The sequence below is a fragment of the Trichomycterus rosablanca genome, chromosome 7 (genome assembly GCF_030014385.1).
Source record: "Trichomycterus rosablanca isolate fTriRos1 chromosome 7, fTriRos1.hap1, whole genome shotgun sequence".
NCBI lineage: Eukaryota > Metazoa > Chordata > Actinopteri > Siluriformes > Trichomycteridae > Trichomycterus > Trichomycterus rosablanca.
The window spans coordinates 33,794,885-33,817,630 of record NC_085994.1 but is presented as its reverse complement, the minus strand read 5'-3'; the positions used below and the strand labels follow the sequence as shown (position 1 = coordinate 33,817,630).

Genomic DNA, 22,746 nt, shown 5'->3' with positions numbered 1-22,746 from the left:
TGACAATGCTTCATGCCACACAGCCAGGTCAATCAAGCTCCCTTTAGATCATTGACAAGCTCCTCCCGTGTAATTCTGGACTGACCTCACCTTTCTCAGAATCATTCTTACCCCACCAGGTGAGATCTTGCATGGAGCTCCAGAGTGAGGGTGATTGACTGTGATCTTGTATTTCTTCCATTTTCGAATTATCGCACCAACAGTGGTCTCTTTCTCACCAAGCTTCTTGCTGATGGTCTTGTAGCCCATTCCAGCCTTGTGCAGGTCTACAATCTTGTCCCTGACGTCCTTTGATAGCTCTTTGGTCTTGCCCATGGTGGTCGAGAGATTTGAACGGAAGAAACTGATTCTGTGACAGGAGTCTTTTATACAGGGACAGGACTAATTTGTGTGCCTCATGGGCACATAACCGGTCTGTGGGGGTCAGAATTCTTGCTGGTTGGTAGGGGATCAAATACTTATTTCCCTTAATTAAATACAAATTAATTTATAACTTTTATTTAATGGTTTTTTTTCTGGATTTTTTGTTGATATTCTGTCTCTCTCTGTTCAAATAAACCTTCCATATAAATTATAGACTGTTCAAGTCTTTGTAAGGGGGTAAACTTACAAAATCAGCAGGGGATCAAATACTTATTTCCCCCACTGTATATGAAGGACAACCACTATGGTTCTATTGATATGAGCACAGAGCAGTCACTAGCCATAGTCAATTTAATCCCAAACAAATATGAATTATGAATGTCATTATACAAAGTTGAATTACTGTCGTTTTTTTGTCCCAGCAGATTCTTTTCATGCTTTTATAAAAATCTCCCAGTAAAGTTAAATACATAAAAGTTACAAGGAAGCATGTCTAATCCTAAAGTCACAGAAGTAGAACAGCTGCAGAAATGAAAATCCTAAAACTTTTAACCTGAACTGTCTGCACACATATGCAAACACACACAACCACTTACACATTTGTTAAAGACTCTGCCTTGTCCCGATCTGGTGCAGGGAAACGTGGTCGCAGAAACAGCGTTGGTTCCCTTGACAGTACAATGGAAGTAAGTCTGAGTGGAGCAGAGGTCTGTATCTTTAGCTTCCGCCCAAATCCCACCACCAAAGCGATCATCCCACTCACCAAGCATGTCTGCCTTGAAAACCCCACTTCCAAATGAACATGCGGCCCTGCCTCGCATGCATCTCTAACACTCCACACACCTAAAGCCATAAATGGATGTGACCAGACAGTAATATGCTACCTGCTAGTGCTACAGAATGATGGTTTACTGTGGTGTGTTTGTCCGTAGTGAAAAAACATCATCTGTTGAATCCCAGTGAGAGTGAAAATGTGCATATTAAATGTGATGTTGTTACATCATGTATTAGCCTTGTGCGATATGATTTTATAATAGTCCAGTAACATTTACTATAATTGTATTGTTTAACTAAATGAGCAAGTTTGCTTCTTTATTTCTTCTATTTAAATGACAAAAATAGTCCATCGTACATTACTTTTGATTTAGTGATTCATGGTTAGTTTTGCATTAGTCATTATTAAACAATTACCATTACCATGAAGGGTGGTGGGATATTGGCTACATTAGTCCTACCAGTACCAGCGGCTTAACGTTTGGCAGGGGCTTTCTGCTGCTCGGGTGCAGCCCCACTAGCTAATACACTCCAGCTGATGGCACTTGCTTCTGTAATAAGTACGAGCATGTGGGCTCGGAAATACTTCGAAAACCTTTTCAGTAAACAGCTTGTCATAGAGCACACGTGTCAAACTAAAGGCCTGGGGGACAAATGAGGCCCACCACCTCATTTTCTGTGGTCGCTAGAGCCTAAAAGGCGTATGATTGTCTTAAAATAAAAGTCTATGCTGCTTTAAAGCATACATTATATAATTGAACATAAACTACATCTCCCACAATGCATTTCAATTTGTGACCGATAGATAGATAGATAGATAGATAGATAGATAGATAGATAGATAGATAGATAGATAGATAGATAGATAGATAGATAGATAGATAGATAGATAGATAGAAAGAATTGTCCATACTCCAGACTGCAATCGCAGCAGGATATGTTACAAACATGTTACAAAAGGCACGGTGGCTAAGTGGGTAGCACTGTCGCCTCACAGCAAGAAGGTCCTGGGTTGGATCCCCAGCTGGGGCGGTCCGGGTCGTTTCTGTGAGGAGTTTGCATGTTCTCCCCGTGTCTGCGTGGCTTTACTCCGGGTGCTCCTGTTTGCTCCCACAGTCCAAAGACATGCAAGTGAGGTAAGTTGGAGATACTAAATTGTCCATGACTGTGTTCAATATAACCTGTCATGAATGTAACCTGAAGTGTAAAACATGACGTTAAAATCCTAATAAACGAACGAAACAAACAAACGGCCCATAATGCTGATGTGGCCCTCGATGAAAATAGGTTTGACACCCCTGTCATAGAGTATCTAGAGCAGGACAGGATCAGTGTTTGAGATGTGTAAAGAAGAGCGGCTTAGAGTAATACGGGGTCCAATTGTCCGACTGTAAAAGCTGGAAGGTTGACACGCATTGTGATACGTTAAAGGCCCACATTCACTCTAAGCATCATGACTTAGGGTGGGGCTGCAGTTTCAGTTTAATAGGATATTAAAGCTGTTTAAGAAAATAACTAGAAACAGATATTTACTAGAACTAAAAATCATTATCGCACAAGTCTAGCATGTGTTATGGTGGAATGTGCATTATGTGGTCTTTATGCATGGATAAGCATGAGCTGTAAGTGGTTTGTGATGAGCATCTGCATCAGTCGTAGTAGTGTTTTACACTGTATTTCTGAATAATACTGAATTAAAGTTGTTCCATGACTCTAACCAACTCACCCATTTCCCCTCCCCCTGTCTTACAATGCTGTCGTACCTTGTATCCACCCTTTCTCTTTCTCTCGCCTTCTCCTACACTTCTTGTTACTGCTGCACATATACATCCCTTGTTCACTTCTTTCTGTCTCTACCCCATGCCCTTCATTTCCTTGTGCCTCCCTCCTGCCCTGCGTCTCCTCCTCTGGCCCTCTTGCCGTCTGTTCCTCTCCCCCACTCTCTTTGTCTTAGGGTTCCATCATTAGCAGTCCACAGCCTCACCAACGTTACCCAGTAGCCACTGCACTGTCGGGATGCTATGGAACCGAAGATTACCGGCCTCACCGCCCCATCCTGAGCCCCGGAGTGGGGGTGGGGGGTGGGCCGGGGCAGCAACACACCACGGCACCCGTGCCCTCTGGCACTGTGCCGGCTTCCAGCAGCAGCAGCAGCAGCGAGAAAGGGGGTACCAGTGGAACAACGACCAGCGCCACTTCCTTCCTGGGATCGCTGTTTGGGACGAAGCGGGTGGCCAAAACGCCAGGCCCAATCACCCAGTCGGGGCCACCTTACCCCGCCCCTACTGTGCCCCCTCTGCCCCCGCCGCTTACCCCTTTAACCCTGTGCCCACAAGAGTCAGGTGGCACTGCCAAGATCCAGTACTGCCACACCATGGCTGCGGGCATGGCTGGGCATCCTCCACCCCCCTACTGCCACCCGCACCAACGATGCTTTTACGCTGGCCCGCCTCGACAGCATGCCACGCTTCAGCGGGTCACATTGCCACGCCGACCAACACACAACCCCTCCCCCTACATGCCACCGCTCTCCCAACATGCTTTGCAGGGTCGCTACGGGAGTTCGGGCAGTGGGAGCTCGGGCAGCGGGGGCTTGACCTGCGTCCCACCTCTCCCCCTTTCTCCTCACTCCCCACTATCCCAACTCCCACCGTTTACCCTGTGCCACGTGCAGCTCACACACTCAGCCAGAGGGGGCGCCATAGTGGGCAAAACGCCACTGGCCCTGTCTCACTCTCAGCCACACCCGCACCAGCACGTACACTCCCACGGGCATACGCCCCTCCCCCCGTCCCATCCGCAACACTTCGTGTTCGCCAGCCCCCCACCACCGCCCTTTCCAGCGCCCACTCCGCCAGCCCTGCCAGCCTCCGGGCAGCCCGCCGCTGCCCAGCACGTGTCGCCGGCCGGCCCGTATCCGCCCCCGTATCCTCCAATGTCCTCCATACCGCCTCCCCCACCCCACTCCCCTTTACCCCCCCCTTCCTCCCCCCTTACCCCTCTTATGCCTCTCTCCCCTCTCCCCCCCCAGCACCCCGCCCCGCCACCGCCACAGGCTACGGCACCATCGCCAGGTCAAACTGGCACAGCCGACAGGGCCAAATCCAAACCTTCCAGCCGGATCAGCACGGTAGTATAAACAGGGGAAGGCCAAAGGTGCGATCCTGGGGCTCGCTACGAGGCCCACTAATGGTGGGAGGAGGAACTGCGGAGAGATTGGAAGACATGGGAGGCGGAAGTCGCGCCAGGACGGAAGGCAGCAAGAAGAAACGCAACCTGTTAAGACTCTGTTACTTTCACTTGCGTTTCCCGCAAGTATAGAGGGACACGGGACAACAGAGACAAGTTAGAGCACATAAATAAGTGCACTCTTATGTTTTAGGGCCATCATACATAGAATGCCACTTAAGAAAAGGCAGAACTGTCTAATTGCAAGTGTGGATGTTACTGACTCAGTGCCAAAAAATGAATTTTTCTCTCTTATATAACATTAATGAAAATGTTAGCACTTAAAGTTATTAAAGACATGCATGTATTCACAAAGAAACACGCACACAGACTGACATTCGCTCACAATTCTGACTGACTGACCTTGCACAGAGAGTGCATAAATACCTACAGCCATACGAGAATGCGTTCTCAGTCGGTTCTTACATCAGAAGAAGAGCTTGTGTTAATTTCTTTATTGATAAAGAAATGAAACTGGACCCTGTAGATCAGGGAAAGCACACCTACAGTGCTGAGTCTTTATCCTATATAAGGCATACAGTGTGCATCCATCCTGTATTATAGAACAAGACGTGTCTCAAGCATTACAGTGAGAAGAACTGTACGCAATAATCAATCTATGAATTTTTTGATGTTTTCGCTTCTTGCTCAGATGAACGGTTAGTCTTGAACTTTTACAGGATGAGAGAAAGATGCATGTTTAAAGAGAGCATATGGAATTTAAGAGAAATACTTTACTGATTTCACAGAGCACTTTCCTTAACTCCGCATAATACTTTGGCTAATACAATGAAGCACTAATGATTCTGTGTGAAGAAAAAATAAGATATTGGCCTAATACAGTGGTACCTTGGAACTCAACGTCCCCTAAACTCTAAGTCTTTGAAACTCAACACCCTACGTCGAGAAATTTGTACCCTTAAACTCAACGTTTCCTTTAAACGTTTGTTTTTAAAAATGTATTTATTTCATTTCAAATAAACAATGAACAGCCGCTTTGCTCAGCACTCAGCTTGACCGGTGCGGTAATACGTTAGCAATAGGGGTGTAACGATACACTCTGCTCTCGATTCGATTCGATTCACGATTCTGAGTTCACGATTCGATTTTCTCACGATTTTTTCTGAAGTGTAAACAGTGCAAAACAATGCACATTTTCTTGTACATTTTTAAGCAAAAAAAAAACTTCAGTCCCCTGCAATTAAAGGTAATTACAAAGAACAGAGTACTTTACTGTAACCTACTAACAGGTTTACCAAATTTTAAATTACTTATCGCCATCTTAAATTGAAAATCAAAGTAATCAAACAAGCTCATTGAGCTGAGCTGAGTCTTTAAACAGATTTTTTGTTGTTGTTTAAAATTACCAAATTACATGTATAATGAAATACTAATGTAAAAAACATTTTATTAAATGTTTATTATTTAAATGGCTTTATTTATATACTTAACGTGGAACAGAGTGCCACAACAATAAATTATAAAATACAAAAAGACCCATCTCAATTAGACAAAAAGGTCTGATTGTGTATATTATTTGTAAATTTGCATCTACAGTGGAACAACACAACATCAACAAAGCATCACTCAACAAAATATAAATGAAAATGTGCAAAACAAAAAGCAGCATCCAGGTGACAGTATTTGTAAGTATTTAGTGAAGATTGGCATTCAGAAAAACCAAGCAGCTCATCTTTAAGGGGTTGATCCTGTTTCTCCTTTCTGTTATGATCTGCCCTGTTTTAGAAAAGATTCTATCTGAGGGGACAGATGTTGCTACAATACACAGTGACATGTATAAGATGTGGGTAGACTGAACACTTGGTCTCCCACCAGCTCAGTGGGTCTGAACTGTTTCCTGTCACTCATTTTCCTCACCTTTCCAGCGTGTAATGTCTGGCTGCGTAAAGCGCTATGTAAAACTACGCTCTGTAAATCAAGTTCTCTCTCTCTCTCTCTCTCTCTCAGAAAAAACAGAAAAAAACCCGGAAAAAACACGAATCGGCTCCCAATGAGGAGCCGGATCCCGTCGTTTACTTTAAGAGCCGACTCTAAGAGCCAGATTGTTCGCGACCGACCCATCACTAATAAATTACAGAACGCACGCGCAATCGCGAAGATGTCCACGATGCACATCGCTACATTTTTGCATCGTGATGCATCGTTACACCCCTAGTTAGCAAAGTGTGCATATGAGACGAATCTGCATTTGTATGGAATAACCATCAAATTCACTCTGAAAGCTCCACATGTATGTGTGTTTAGCTGGAATTTTCTCACTGTTTCACTTTTAAACTTGTGTTACAGCTCAGGGTTCTGAGAAATTGTAAGAATCAGCTTTTTATTTCAGTGTTTTTATATTATATTTGTGTTATTTTTAGTGTATACGTGTCAAAAACAACCCAATTATTTTACATAAGCCTAAAATATATGCAAATCCACAAGACCTTGGAGCGCATTAACAGGTTTCCCATACATCCTTATGGGAAAAAATGCCTTGAGACTCAGCGCCTTTTAAACTCAATGCCAGTCCCAGAACCAACTGACGTTAAGTTTTAAGGTACCACCGTATGTATATAATAAATGACCTTTATCTAAGAAGCAGAAATATAAAACTATAAAAAATAAAATGGTTGTTTTGTTGGCAAAATATTTCCCAATTAACAGCAATTGCTGATCTGTGCTTAGTCAAACAGCTTTTATTTATTTATTTCCTTTATAGAGCATATACACTTAATGCACATGCAGTTCCACTGCCTGACTTAAGCTAGTGAGGCGTACCCAGGTATCCCCAGCAATCAAACACTGTAAAACCTATGCGTGTGTTTTAATGGTATTTTTTCAGTAATGGTTTGTTTCAGTAGTAGGTAAACTATTGAAAAGGATTTTAAGTCACATGCCATGAAGTCATTGTCTAAATGTACAGGAAAGTCTGCACACCCCTTCACCTTCTCTCTGTTTTATTACATTACAGACTCATTCTTACTCATAATAGTTTTCTTTCTTTCTACTACAGGGGCGTAACTACCATGGCGGGGGGTGGGGGTAGATGGGTCGTCAGCTGCACTGGGGCCCATTGGCTGCACTCGCCAGATCGTGATTATTATATTACAATATTTTTGTTAAGTAAAATATTAAAAGTGAGTGAGTACCTTTAATTCATTCTGATCAGCATACAGCATTTTTTTGTTGCACTGGCGCCTGTGAGCTCCTAGTTATGCCACTGGTGTACTATTATGTATTTTTCATTATTTCAAAGAACATTATTAGTTATTAGTTCATTATTAGTTCATTATTAGTTCTTTTAATATCTCCACACTAGAACAATAAAGTACCAGTGTAATGTTAACATCATCTGCTGGTGAACTAGTGCAATAGCATGTCCTACATCAAATCTCTCGTGAAAATATCTTTTTTTTTATGTACATCCTTGAGTCCTTACAGATCAACTAAATTAAGCTCAAAATACATATAAAAATATATAAAAGCAAGCTCTGGTATCACTGTTTTAGCACCAGTGCTTACTTCAATAGATATGGTGTAATCCATTATCCAAGTTATTATTGTATGCTTTTATGAAGAAAGTGCTTAAGGGCTTGATTTGTATTGATCTAAAGTATTTGACTAGTTTGGTATAGCTGTGTAAACAGACAAGTTTATTTGTGGAAAGTGAGTCAAAATTAAGACTACTGGTTGTCACTAATAATAACAAAACGTTGTTTGCTGGTTAGCTATTCAAGTAACCGTGAAGGACTTTTATAAGTGCAATAGCTACTGTAGATTAGCTCCAAGCAGAGACCTTGCAAGAGACATGTATTTCCTGACAGTCTTTCAATACCAGGACAATTATTACTGGATTATCTGTGTGACTTTTTTCTGCAACTGAATAATTGGAGAACATGTGGCTAAGTGGGTAGCACTGTCGCCTCACAGCAAGAAGGTCCTGGGTTCGATCCCCAGGTGGGGTGGTCCCAGTCCTTTCTGTGTGGAGTTTACATGTTCTCCCGTTTCTGTGTGGGTTTCCTCCGGGAGCTCCGGTTTCCTCCCACAGTCCAAAGACGTGCAAGTGAGCTGATATGACCTTGTGAACTAATGAATCTTGTGTAATGAGTAACTACCGTTCCTGTCATGAATGTAACCAAATGGGTTGCAGACAAAATAATAATAATTAAATAAACAAATTTAAACTGCCACATAAAAAAAGAAACTTGTACACAAACGGCCCCTTGTGGAGGCTTTATGTTACACATTGTAAACCACAGTGGGACCAGATTGCCACCAATTTTCATTAATTAAGTATATTTTGTTTTATGTTTGATTTTGATAAATTTGATGTTTTGACAAATTTAATGTGTTTTTTTATATTATTTTATATATTATTTTTTATATATTTTGTTTGTGCATTTTCTCCACCCTTTATCTTGCGACTTTTATCGCGTCCAATTGCCCAATTACGTCATGCTTCCTCTCCACTAATGCTGATCCCCGCTCTGATTGAGGAGAACGAAGCTAACCCATGCCCCCTCCAACACGTGGGCAGCGGTCGTATGCATTTTGTCACCCACACCAGATGAGATCAGCTGCGGATCAGCTCTGTGTACGGAGAGACACACCCTGATCCGCACTCTTTTCCCATCTCTGTGCAGGCGCCATCAATCAGCCAGCAGAGGTCGTAGTGCATCATTTACGAGAGCCCCACCCCTATATAAACAACAGGCCAGCTGTTGTTCATGTGGCCGCTCAGCCCAGCCTGCAGGCAGAGCTGAGACTCGATACGATGTATTCGAGATCCCAGCTCTGGTGTTCAGCGTGTGTTTTTGCTGCTGTGCCACCTGAGCGGCAAATTTAATGTGTTTTGATGTGTTGCCTGGGTCACGGTAACAATCATGTACAAAATGCGGGTCGCTTAAAAAAAAAGTTTCAAAACCCCTGATATATATGACAAGTACACTTAGAGGGAAATTGTTTATTGTTTGAATGGTCAGTTGCTGTGGGCTTAGATGATGCCGTGCCAAAAAGAATGCAATTTCTCCATGTGATTAACAACAAACTTTAGATTTTGGACAAGTTGCGCACGTTTTAATCATTCAATTAAAAAAACGGCTGTTATGATTTACATGTCTCTTACAAATGTATGGAAACTTCGGCTCTGATTGTATGTCATTAATGATCACGACAGTTGTTTATTACAGATCTTTGACTAACAGATGAAGTTACTCAAAGTGTTAAAAAGAGGGTGGTGTCATTCCTAAAAGCATTTGTATTTCTTTGAAAGTCAAAGTGATTCCTCGTTTACTTGCGCAATAGTAAGTGTTACATAATTCATTTGAATTGATCTGATCTGGGGAAATATGAAGGACATTCACGGTTAACTTAAAGCAACGTTCCAGAAAAGACTGAGCTGCTTCAACTGTCTCTCTTCCTTTTGGTCGTTGCATATTTACAATGCTCGTTTGTGTTAGTGCTCATGCATCCCACAGGGTTGTATTGATGTTTTAAGCTTTCATAATTTTGTGCAATGTTTTCTTTTTTATGATGATTATTGTTTACTATGAACATGATTTATATTGAATATTATTACGTATAATTATAATTAATGTCTATACAGAGATTATAGATACAACAAAGTAAAATAGATCCGTGTTGTATATAAATACACTCACATGTGATGAGAGAGTAGTGGGAAGATTAGAAAATATTGCTGTTTTTAAATGGACAATCACACTTGACTTAACAAGTGTTTACTGAATGTTGCAGGCTTGTATTTATTCAGTCTTTTTAGTCCCTGGCTTTTGGTTTGTTTATAGTGTGCAATACAAAACTGAAACGGGTCAGTTTTAAAAAGGTGTTAGCAAATGCCTTTTTTATTTGTAATCAGAACACAAAGTAGTTTTATTAATAGTGCTATTTTAATCAGGGTGCTTATCTGCTACCACTAAAACCAGAAAATTCATATAATATATTGGATAGAGCCAGTCAATAGCCATTCTCTCCAGGTGCATTCCCCCTTCCCTTGCATGACTGCAGTACTTACCGAATGAAAAGTGTTCTGTAAACAGATTTGTACATAAAAAAGCCTATTATAATATTATATCATACATCCTATTGATCACAATACAAATAACTATTACCATGGTTTGATTGTGCACGTGTGAATGTGATGCGTGTGAGAGTACATCACCAGTGTGGGTAAATATTGCATATTTATTTTGTAAGCCTATAAAAATGCAGACCTATATGTCATAACAGAGCTGAATGTTCTTTTAGAAATATGGAGTCATATAATTTGTGTACAGAAAGTGTGCAATGAATATAGAAATGTCAATATTTATTGCTTCTAAACTATTATAAAGTGTCCTTGCAGTGGATTAAATCTGGTGTCATTTATTTCTTATTGTGTGTTAATGCAGAAACATGAATGTAGAAAATATAGATGGACTGTCTTAAAACATATGAACTAGGAATTAACACAATTTTAATAGATATTCTGGTGGAGACTGTTAACCAACATGTCAACTCATTTTGGCAACTGAGCTGTATTATATGGCTACATCCTAAATTGTGTACTATAGCCAAATAACATTGCAAACAACAGTAGCATTACGTTATTATACGTAATATTACGTATATACGTATTATACGTATATTCATCTTTTACTTCATGCCTTTTCTACTGCTCACCCTACCCCGAGGCAAAATTTCTGTATAGTATAAATATCTCAAGTATGTAAAAAGACCTGTTTGAAGTGCTATTTTAATCCAATTTCCAAGTATGCAAACGTGGCTCCCACAATGCTTTACAAAATGTTATAGTGAGATCAACTAGCATATGCACTGATCAGCCATAACATTAAAACCACCTCCTTGTTTCTACACTTACTGTCCATTTTATCAGCTCCACTTACCATATAGAAGCACTGTGTTGTTCTACAATTACTGACTGTAGTCCATCTGTTTCTCTGCATGCTTTGTTAGCCCCCTTTCATGCTGTTCTTCAATGGTCAGGACTCTCCCAGGACCACCACCAGCAGGTATTATTTAGGTGGTGGATTATTCTCAGCACTGCAGTGACACTGACATGGTGGTGGTGTGTTAGTGTGTGTTGTGCTGGTATGAGTGGATCAGACACAGCAGCGCTGATAAATTTTTAAACACCTAACTGTCACTGCTGGACTGAGAATAGTCCACCAACCAAAAATATCCAGCCAAGAGCGTCCCATGGGCAGCGTCATGTGACCACTGATGAAGGTCTAGAAGATGACCAACTCAAACAGCAGCAATAGATGAGCGATCGTCTCTGACTTTACATCTACAAGGTGGACCAACTAGGTAGGAGTGTCTAATAGAGTGGACAGTGAGTGGACACTCCAGCAGCGCTGCTATGTCTTATCCACTCATACCAGCACAACACACACTAACACACCACCACCATGTCAGTGTCACTGAAGTGCTGAGAATGATCCACCACCTAAATAATACTTGCTCTGTGGTGGTCCTGTCCATTGAAGAACAGGGTGAAAACAGACTAAAAAGGTATGTAGAGAAACAGATGGACCTACAGTCAGTAACTGTAGATAAAATGGACAGTTTTTTAATGTTATGGCTGATCAGTGTGTGTGTGTGTGTAGGGGTTGGACAATGAAACTGAAACACCTGGTTTTAGACCACAATAATTTATTAGTATGGTGTAGGGCCTCCTTTTGCGGCCAATACAGCGTCAATTCGTCTTGGAAATGACATATACAAGTCCTGCACAGTGGTCAGAGGGATTTTAAGCAATTCTTCTTGCAGGATAGTGGCCAGGTCACTACGTGATGCTGGTGGAGGAAAACGTTTCCTGACTCGCTTCTCCAAAACACCCCAAAGTGGCTCAATAATATTTAGATCTGGTGACTGTGCAGGCCATGGGAGATGTTCAACTTCACTTTCATGTTCATCAAACCAATCTTTCACCAGTCTTGCTGTGTGTATTGGTGCATTGTCATCCTGATACACGGCACCGCCTTCAGGATACAATGTTTGAACCATTGGATGCACATGGTCCTCCAGAATGGTTCGGTAGTCCTTGGCAGTGACGCGCCCATCTAGCACAAGTATTGGGCCAAGGGAATGCCATGATATGGCAGCCCAAACCATCACTGATCCACCTCCATGCTTCACTCTGGGCATGCAACAGTCTGGGTGGTACGCTTCTTTGGGGCTTCTCCACACCGTAACTCTCCCGGATGTGGGGAAAACAGTAAAGGTGGACTCATCAGAGAACAATACATGTTTCACATTGTCCACAGCCCAAGATTTGCGCTCCTTGCACCATTGAAACCGACGTTTGGCATTGGCACGAGTGACCAAAGGTTTGGCTATAGCAGCCCGGCCGTGTATATTGACCCTGTGGAGCTCCCGACGGACAGTTCTGGTGGAAACAGGAGAGTTGAGGTGCACATTTAATTCTGCCGTGATTTGGGCAGCCGTGGTTTTATGTTTTTTGGATACAATACGGGTTAGCACCCGAACATCCCTTTCAGACAGCTTCCTCTTGCGTCCACAGTTAATCCTGTTGGGATGTGGTTTGTCCTTCTTGGTGGTATGCTGACATTACCCTGGATACCGTGGCTCTTGATACATCACAAAGACTTGCTGTCTTGGTCACAGATGCGCCAGCAAGACGTGCACCAACAATTTGTCCTCTTTTGAACTCTGGTATGTCACCCATAATGTTGTGTGCATTGCAATATTTTGAGCAAAACTGTGCTCTTACCCTGCTAATTGAACCTTCACACTCTGCTCTTACTGGTGCAATGTGCAATTAATGAAGATTGGCCACCAGACTGGTCCAATTTAGCCATGAAACCTCCCACACTAAAATGACAGGTGTTTCAGTTTCATTGTCCAACCCCTGTATATATATATATATATATATATAACATAATATAAACAATGGAAACATATTGATTTTAATTGGTTAGAACCATCTAAATGGCCAGCTCAAGTGCTTCAAACCTAAAACTCAATGACCACCATATAATTATACCAAATAACAGATCACATCAGTGCACTAACAATGGCCAGGATATAAGGAGACCCATGAACAGTCCACAGAACATTAGCCCAAAAGACTTAGTGGTCATCAAGGTGCTTTTTGGCAAATGTGAGACGAGTTTTTATATGTAAAGCATCTGTACAGGAAAATGCTTTCTGCTTGTCGCACCTTTTGGGCACACAAGGGACAGAATGACTGAAGTTAGACCTTACTTCCTGTAGAGTTCACATTCTACCTTAAATGTGCAACAGCTTGGTGTGGGTTGGTGATGCTTCACCACCCATGCACCACCAACATATGACAAACCTGATTTGAACTCCTAAATGCTAATTGTTTTTGCTGAATGCTATTGACCCTTGACTGACTGTTAAAATTTCTTTATTTATAATGAAGTTTTAAATACCCTTTTGAAAAAAAGGAAAAAGCCTCTGCTTCTGTGAATAGTAGCAAATTTCAGTCAAGCTTCAAGGTGCCGGTTTCCATTCGCTTTTTTGCAGAAGCATGTAAGCCCACTCATAATAATGTTAAACTTGCTTGGCTGTAGACAGTGTCACCCATGTTCCAGATGCTTAAACACCATCACACAGGTATGTACTGTATATTCAAATCAAATCTTCAAAGATGTCCTTACTTCATGGCATAGCATTCCTGTGTACATTTAAGGTATTTGCTTTACTTTAACGTCAAGGTTTAAAATGTATTTTTCACAAAGGTGAAATGCAAGTTGGGTAACTTAATTTCTTAAATAAATGATGTTTCACTCAAGTTCCCTATTTGTAATGTCATGTTCATTGAATAATCTAAAATCCAAGGAAGGCGTAGCCATGAACTGAGCATGGGGGAGGGGGGCAAATCTACCTGGGGGGCTGGTTTCTTGCCATTCTAAACATCCCAGCCATATCAACAACTGATGGGAACACTGACAGATCCTAACATTATGAAAATCTAGTAGGTGGGAAATATCTATATATATTTTTTTGTCCAGTCTTGTTAAAAGAGGCAATTACTCACAGGAAAATCATTTTTACACCTCTGGGTTTTAGTGAATTCTAGTAGATGCTGATCCTGAGATGTTTTTCTTCGCCATGGTTGTAAAGAGTGCTTATTTGATTTACCATAGCTTACCATCCCTGTCAGCTTGAAACACTTTGGTCATTCTCCACTTACTAACATCTCTGAAGTACATAGAACTCATTGCCATGTTCTAGGGACCAGTTTAAGTTGACCAGTGCTTTGTAACATGGCTATTATCATGTTATTATATAAACAGTATCATTTAGACAGTTTGTGTGAACTTATGACCTACTTTATGACATAAAACCATATCGCATACTACTGTAAATAAACTATTTTACAGTATTTTATAACATGCACTGTACTGTATGTAGCTATCAGGCTCTTGGCTTTGAGTGAAGATTCTGTGAAGACTAGCCGGAGCTACTTCTCAGAAGACGGTTGTGTGAACTCCTTGCTAGTATTAGTCCGCGTCACCTCTGTATGATCACCTGCGATGCAGTACATTTTGCTTACACACTGCTTGACGTCGTTTATAGTTTAGTACAATTTAACCATACAAATCCACGTATTGTGATAGATTTTAACTGCCAGTAATTTTTAATTAAACGTTAAGGGTAGAGGACTATTTTATGTGCAACTCTAGTGGTATCCAGTCAAGCCCAACTGTGATGAGTGGATGTTGAGGGTTGTGCTTAGGTCGTGATGAAAACCAAAATGGCGTTTAGCTTAGACAGGACGAATGGGGGATAGTTGAAGAAAACTGGTTATTAACAAGAATTTGGTCTAATAACAGAAGTGCCAAAATTTGTGATATTACTGGAAATAAGGAAAACCACCGATCAGCGATACCTGGGTGAGTAAAGTCACTGAGAAGTGTGGAATCGCTGGGATGGGCTGAGAGCGGAGAGGCCGCAGAGGTTCAGCCCAGAGAGAGTGACCCAGAGCCGAACAATAGAGCCTGTTATCCGCCGACACATCCACTCTACCCGGATTATTTTCCTCTGTCACACGGGTCTATAATCACTCAGCAGCAGCACCACAGCTTATCTGAAGAAGTGCGCACAGATCAAGTGTGGGAATGTAAGAGCATATGGCCTGAAAATGTTGAAAAGCTAAAGTTTTGCTAGTTAGCTCTAGCTTAGTGATCTAAACACGGGCTGCGTCTCAAACCGCATACTTCCATACTAGATAGTGTGTCACAATAATAACGTCACTGTAGGTGTTGTACTGATCAGGCATACTGTTTAGTATGGTAGTATGCACTTTAAGTAGCCATGGCCTTGTACATCACGCATAGTTTGCCCAGCACCTTTTGTTACTGTGTAGTTGAATTATCCATGTATGTGTCCTAAGTTAACAACTTACTTAGCAAACCTATTTCGTCCTAAATAGCATGCTTCGTTTCTAAACACAATTTCTACAAAACCTTTTTTTGTATATATTGTTTAAAAGAATAGTATACTGTTTGGGACACACATAGAATAGTATACTGTTTGGGACACACATAGAATAGTATATTGTTTGGGACACACATAGAATAGTATATTGTTTGGGACACACATAGAATAGTATATTGTTTGGGACACATATAGAATAGTATACTGTTTGGGACACATATAGAATAGTATACTGTTTGGGACACATATATAGAATAGTATATTGTTTGGGACACATATAGAATAGTATATTGTTTGGGACACATATAGAATAGTATATTGTTTGGGACACACATAGAATAGTATACTGTTTGGGACACATATAGAATAGTATACTGTTTGGGACACATATATAGAATAGTATATTGTTTGGGACACACATAGAATAGTATACTGTTTGGGACACACATAGAATAGTATATTGTTTGGGACACATATAGAATAGTATATTGTTTGGGACACATATAGAATAGTATATTGTTTGGGACACACATAGAATAGTATACTGTTTGGGACACATATATAGAATAGTATATTGTTTGGGACACACATAGAATAGTATACTGTTTGGGACACATATAGAATAGTATACTGTTTGGGACACATATAGAATAGTATATTGTTTGGGACACATATAGAATAGTATATTGTTTGGGACACACATAGAATAGTATATTGTTTGGGACACACATAGAATAGTATACTGTTTGGGACACACATAGAATAGTATATTGTTTGGGACACACATAGAATAGTATACTGTTTGGGACACATATAGAATAGTATACTGTTTGGGACACATATATAGAATAGTATATTGTTTGGGACACATATAGAATAGTATATTGTTTGGGACACACATAGAATAGTATATTGTTTGGGACACATATAGAATAGTATACTGTTTGGGACACACATAGAATAGTATACTGTTTGGGACACACATAGAATAGTATATTGTTTGGGACACATATAGAATAGTATATTGTTTGGGACACATATAGAATAGTATATTGTTTGGGACACACATAGAATAGTATATTGTTTGGGACACATATAGAATAGTATATTGTTTGGGACACACATAGAATAGTATATTGTTTGGGACACATATAGAATAGTATATTGTTTGGGACACACATAGAATAGTATATTGTTTGGGACACATATAGAATAGTATACTGTTTGGGACACACATAGAATAGTATATTGTTTGGGACACACATAGAATAGTATATTGTTTGGGACACATATAGAATAGTATACTGTTTGGGACACATATAGAATAGTATACTGTTTGGGACACATATATAGAATAGTATATTGTTTGGGACACATATAGAATAGTATATTGTTTGGGACACATATAGAATAGTATATTGTTTGGGACACACATAGAATAGTATACTGTTTGGGACACATATAGAATAGTATACTGTTTGGGACACATATATAGAATAGTATATTGTTTGGGACACACATAGAATAGTATACTGTTTGGGACACACATAGAATAGTATATTGTTTGGGACACATATAGAATAGTATATTGTTTGGGACACATATAGAATAGTATATTGTTTGGGACACACATAGAATAGTATACTGTTTGGGACACATATATAGAATAGTATATTGTTTGGGACACACATAGAATAGTATACTGTTTGGGACACATATAGAATAGTATACTGTTTGGGACACATATAGAATAGTATATTGTTTGGGACACATATAGAATAGTATATTGTTTGGGACACACATAGAATAGTATATTGTTTGGGACACACATAGAATAGTATACTGTTTGGAACACACATATAGAATAGTATATTGTTTGGGACACACATAGAATAGTATACTGTTTGGGACACATATAGAATAGTATACTGTTTGGGACACATATATAGAATAGTATATTGTTTGGGACACATATAGAATAGTATATTGTTTGGGACACACATAGAATAGTATATTGTTTGGGACACACATAGAATAGTATACTGTTTGGGACACACATAGAATAGTATATTGTTTGGGACACACATAGAATAGTATACTGTTTGGGACACATATAGAATAGTATACTGTTTGGGACACATATATAGAATAGTATATTGTTTGGGACACATATAGAATAGTATATTGTTTGGGACACACATAGAATAGTATATTGTTTGGGACACATATAGAATAGTATACTGTTTGGGACACACATAGAATAGTATACTGTTTGGGACACACATAGAATAGTATATTGTTTGGGACACATATAGAATAGTATATTGTTTGGGACACATATAGAATAGTATATTGTTTGGGACACACATAGAATAGTATATTGTTTGGGACACATATAGAATAGTATATTGTTTGGGACACACATAGAATAGTATATTGTTTGGGACACATATAGAATAGTATATTGTTTGGGACACACATAGAATAGTATATTGTTTGGGACACATATAGAATAGTATACTGTTTGGGACACATACAGTGTATCACAAAAGTGAGTACACCCCTCACATTTCTGCAGAAACTTAAGTATATCTTTTCATGGGACAACACTGACAAAATGACACTTTGACACAATGAAAAGTAGTCTGTGTGCAGCTTATATAACAGTGTAAATTTATTCTTCCCTCAAAATAACTCAATATACAGCCATTAATGTCTAAACCACCGGCAACAAAAGTGAGTACACCCCTAAGAGACTACACCCCTAAATGTCCAAATTGAGCACTGCTTGTCATTTTCCCTCCAAAATGTCATGTGATTTGTTAGTGTTACTAGGTCTCAGGTGTGCATAGGGAGCAGGTGTGTTCAATTTAGTAGTACAGCTCTCACACTCTCTCATACTGGTCACTGAAAGTTCCAACATGGCACCTCATGGCAAAGAACTCTCTGAGGATCTTAAAAGACGAATTGTTTCGCTACATGAAGATGGCCAAAGCTACAAGAAGATTGCCAATACCCTGAAACTGAGCTGCAGCACAGTGGCCAAGATCATCCAGCGTTTTAAAAGAGCAGGGTCCACTCAGAACAGACCTCGCGTTGGTCGTCCAAAGAAGCTGAGTGCACGTGCTCAGCGTCACATCCAACTGCTGTCTTTGAAAGATAGGCGCAGGAGTGCTGTCAGCATTGCTGCAGAGATTGAAAAGGTGGGGGGTCAGCCTGTCAGTGCTCAGACCATAAGCCACACACTACATCAAATTGGTCTGCATGGCTGTCACCCCAGAAGGAAGCCTCTTCTGAAGTCTCTACACAAGAAAGCCCGCAAACAGTTTGCTGAAGACATGTCAACAAAGGACATGGATTACTGGAACCATGTCCTACGGTCTGATGAGACCAAGATTAATTTGTTTGGTTCAGATGGTCTCAAGCATGTGTGGCGGCAATCAGGTGAGGAGTACAAAGATAAGTGTGTCATGCCTACAGTCAAGCATGGTGGTGGGAATGCCATGGTCTGGGGCTGCATGAGTGCAGCAGGTGTTGGGGAGTTACATTTCATTGAGGGACACATGAACTCCAATATGTACTGTGAAATACTGAAGCAGAGCATGATCCCCTCCCTCCGGAAACTGGGTCGCAGGGCAGTGTTCCAGCATGATAATGACCCCAAACACACCTCTAAGACGACCACTGCTTTATTGAAGAGGCTGAGGGTAAAGGTGATGGACTGGCCAAGCATGTCTCCAGACCTAAACCCAATAGAACATCTTTGGGGCATCCTCAAGCGGAAGGTGGAGGAGCGCAAAGTCTCGAATATCCGCCAGCTCTGTGATGTCGTCATGGAGGAGTGGAAAAGCATTCCAGTGGCAACCTGTGAAGCTCTGGTAAACTCCATGCCCAGGAGAGTTAAGGCAGTTCTGGGAAATAATGGTGGCCACACAAAATATTGACACTTCAGGAACTTTCACTAAGGGGTGTACTCACTTTTGTTGCCGGTGGTTTAGACATTAATGGCTGTATATTGAGTTATTTTGAGGGAAGAATAAATTTACACTGTTATATAAGCTGCACACAGACTACTTTTCATTGTGTCAAAGTGTCATTTTCTCAGTGTTGTCCCATGAAAAGATATACTTAAATATCTGCAGAAATGTGAGGGGTGTACTCACTTTTGTGATACACTGTATATAGAATAGTATATTGTTTGGGACACACATAGAATAGTATATTGTTTGGGACACATATAGAATAGTATATTGTTTGGGACACACATAGAATAGTATATTGTTTGGGACACATATAGAATAGTATACTGTTTGGGACACACATAGAATAGTATACTGTTTGGGACACACATAGAATAGTATATTGTTTGGGACACATATAGAATAGTATACTGTTTGGGACACACACAGAATAGTATACTGTTTGGAACACACATATAGAATAGTATACTGTTTGGGACACATATAGAATAGTATACTGTTTGGAACACACATATAGAATAGTATACTGTTTGGAACACACATATAGAATAGTATACTGTTTGGGACACACATAGAATAGTATACTGTTTGGGACACACACAGAATAGTATACTGTTTGGAACACACATATAGAATAGTATACTGTTTGGAACACACATATAGAATAGTATACTGTTTGGGACACACATAGAATAGTATACTGTTTGGGACACACATAGAATAGTATACTGTTTGGGACACATATATAGAATAGTATATTGTTTGGGACACACATAGAATAGTATATTGTTTGGGACACATATAGAATAGTATATTGTTTGGGACACACATAGAATAGTATACTGTTTGGGACACACAGAATAGTATACTGTTTGGGACACACATAGAATAGTATACTGTTTGGGACACATATATAGAATAGTATACTGTTTGGAACACACATATAGAATAGTATACTGTTTGGAACACACATATAGAATAGTATACTGTTTGGAACACACATATAGAATAGTATACTGTTTGGGACACATATAGAATAGTATACTGTTTGGGACACACATAGAATAGTATACTGTTTGGGACACACACAGAATAGTATACTGTTTGGAACACACATATAGAATAGTATACTGTTTGGGACACACACAGAATAGTATACTGTTTGGAACACACATATAGAATAGTATACTGTTTGGGACACATATATAGAATAGTATACTGTTTGGAACACACATATAGAATAGTATACTGTTTGGGACACATATATAGAATAGTATACTGTTTGGAACACACATATAGAATAGTATACTGTTTGGGACACATATATAGAATAGTATACTGTTTGGAACACACATATAGAATAGTATACTGTTTGGGACACATATATAGAATAGTATACTGTTTGGAACACACATATAGAATAGTATACTGTTTGGAACACACATATAGAATAGTATACTGTTTGGGACACATATATAGAATAGTATACTGTTTGGAACACACATATAGAATAGTATACTGTTTGGAACACACATATAGAATAGTATACTGTTTGGAACACACATATAGAATAGTATACTGTTTGGGACACACATAGAATAGTATACTGTTTGGGACACACACAGAATAGTATACTGTTTGGAACACACATATAGAATAGTATACTGTTTGGGACACATATAGAATAGTATACTGTTTGGGACACACACAGAATAGTATACTGTTTGGAACACACATATAGAATAGTATACTGTTTGGGACACACACAGAATAGTATACTGTTTGGGACACATATAGAATAGTATACTGTTTGGGACACATATATAGAATAGTATACTGTTTGGGACACATAAAGCCAGAGACTATTTTTTCTGTTATTGATACATGCAACAGGACAGTTGTAGCCTAGTGATTGATGCACTGGACTAGTAATCAGAAGGTTGCCGGTTCAAGCCCTGCCAATGCCAGGTTGCCGCTGTTGGGCCTCTGAGCATGGCTTTAACCCTCAATTGCTCAGGTTGTTTACTGCTAAATGCTGAAAATGTAAATATATATTAATAAGTATATTTTAATATCACGTGTTCAGGTTATACTGGTGCATAGGTCTAAATGCAATCGGTGCTGATGAAAGGTATAAAGGTGATGGGTTATGGGGGCAGGAATCAGAAGGTTGCTGGTTCATGACCCGGCATTGTTGGGCTCAAGACCCTTAATTGCTTGGATTGAATTCTGTAGAAAATGCAAGTCGCCTTGAATAAAATCGTCTGCTTAGTGCCGTTAATGCAAATGTTTACTTAAAGTTTATAGCTTTGTGTACTGTTTAGTGCACTGGTTTAACGTACTGTTTAGTGCACTGGTTCACTGTTTAGTGCACTGGTTCACTGTTTAGTGCACTGGTTCACTGTTTAGTGCACTGGTTTAACGTACTGTTTAGTGCACTGGTTTAACGTACTGTCTAGTGCACTGGTTTAACGTACTGTTTAGTGCACTGGTTCACTGTTTAGTGCACTGGTTCACTGTTTAGTGCACTGGTTTAACGTACTGTTTAGTGCACTGGTTTAACGTACTGTTTAGTGCACTGGTTCACTGTTTAGTGCACTGGTTCACTGTTTAGTGCACTGGTTCACTGTTTAGTGCACTGGTTTAACGTACTGTTTAGTGCACTGGTTTAACGTACTGTTTAGTGCACTGGTTCACTGTTTAGTGCACTGGTTTAACGTACTGTTTAGTGCACTGGTTCACTGTTTAGTGCACTGGTTCACTGTTTAGTGCACTGGTTCACTGTTTAGTGCACTGGTTCACTGTTTAGTGCACTGGTTTAACGTACTGTTTAGTGCACTGGTTTAACGTACTGTCTAGTGCACTGGTTTAACGTACTGTTTAGTGCACTGGTTCACTGTTTAGTGCACTGGTTCACTGTTTAGTGCACTGGTTTAACGTACTGTTTAGT

At 40.0% G+C, this 22,746-nt stretch overlaps 2 protein-coding genes across 8 annotated transcripts in view; both read left to right on the top strand.

Annotated features, from left to right (window-relative positions):
- Window positions 1–5,633, top strand: part of iqsec2b (IQ motif and Sec7 domain ArfGEF 2b) — a 65,142-nt gene extending 59,509 nt beyond the window's left edge. For 2 of the 4 annotated variants that reach the window (XM_062999263.1, XM_062999265.1), the window contains exons 13-14: window positions 1,000–1,049; window positions 3,106–5,633. In XM_062999263.1, coding sequence (XP_062855333.1) covers window positions 1,000–1,049; window positions 3,106–4,458 — 1,403 coding nt within the window. In that variant the 3' untranslated portion in view covers window positions 4,459–5,633. Of the gene's footprint in view, window positions 1–999; window positions 1,050–3,091 lie in introns of all 4 variants that reach the window. The other 2 variants (XM_062999264.1, XM_062999266.1) reach the window with 2 other exon arrangements.
- A 9,495-nt stretch (window positions 5,634–15,128) lies between these two features.
- kdm5c (lysine demethylase 5C) overlaps window positions 15,129–22,746 on the top strand; it is a 31,666-nt gene continuing 24,048 nt past the window's right edge. For all 4 annotated transcript variants that reach the window (XM_062999260.1, XM_062999258.1, XM_062999257.1 and 1 more), the window contains exon 1: window positions 15,129–15,272. The gene's annotated coding sequence lies outside the window, so the exon portion shown is untranslated. The remainder of the gene's footprint in view (window positions 15,273–22,746) is intronic.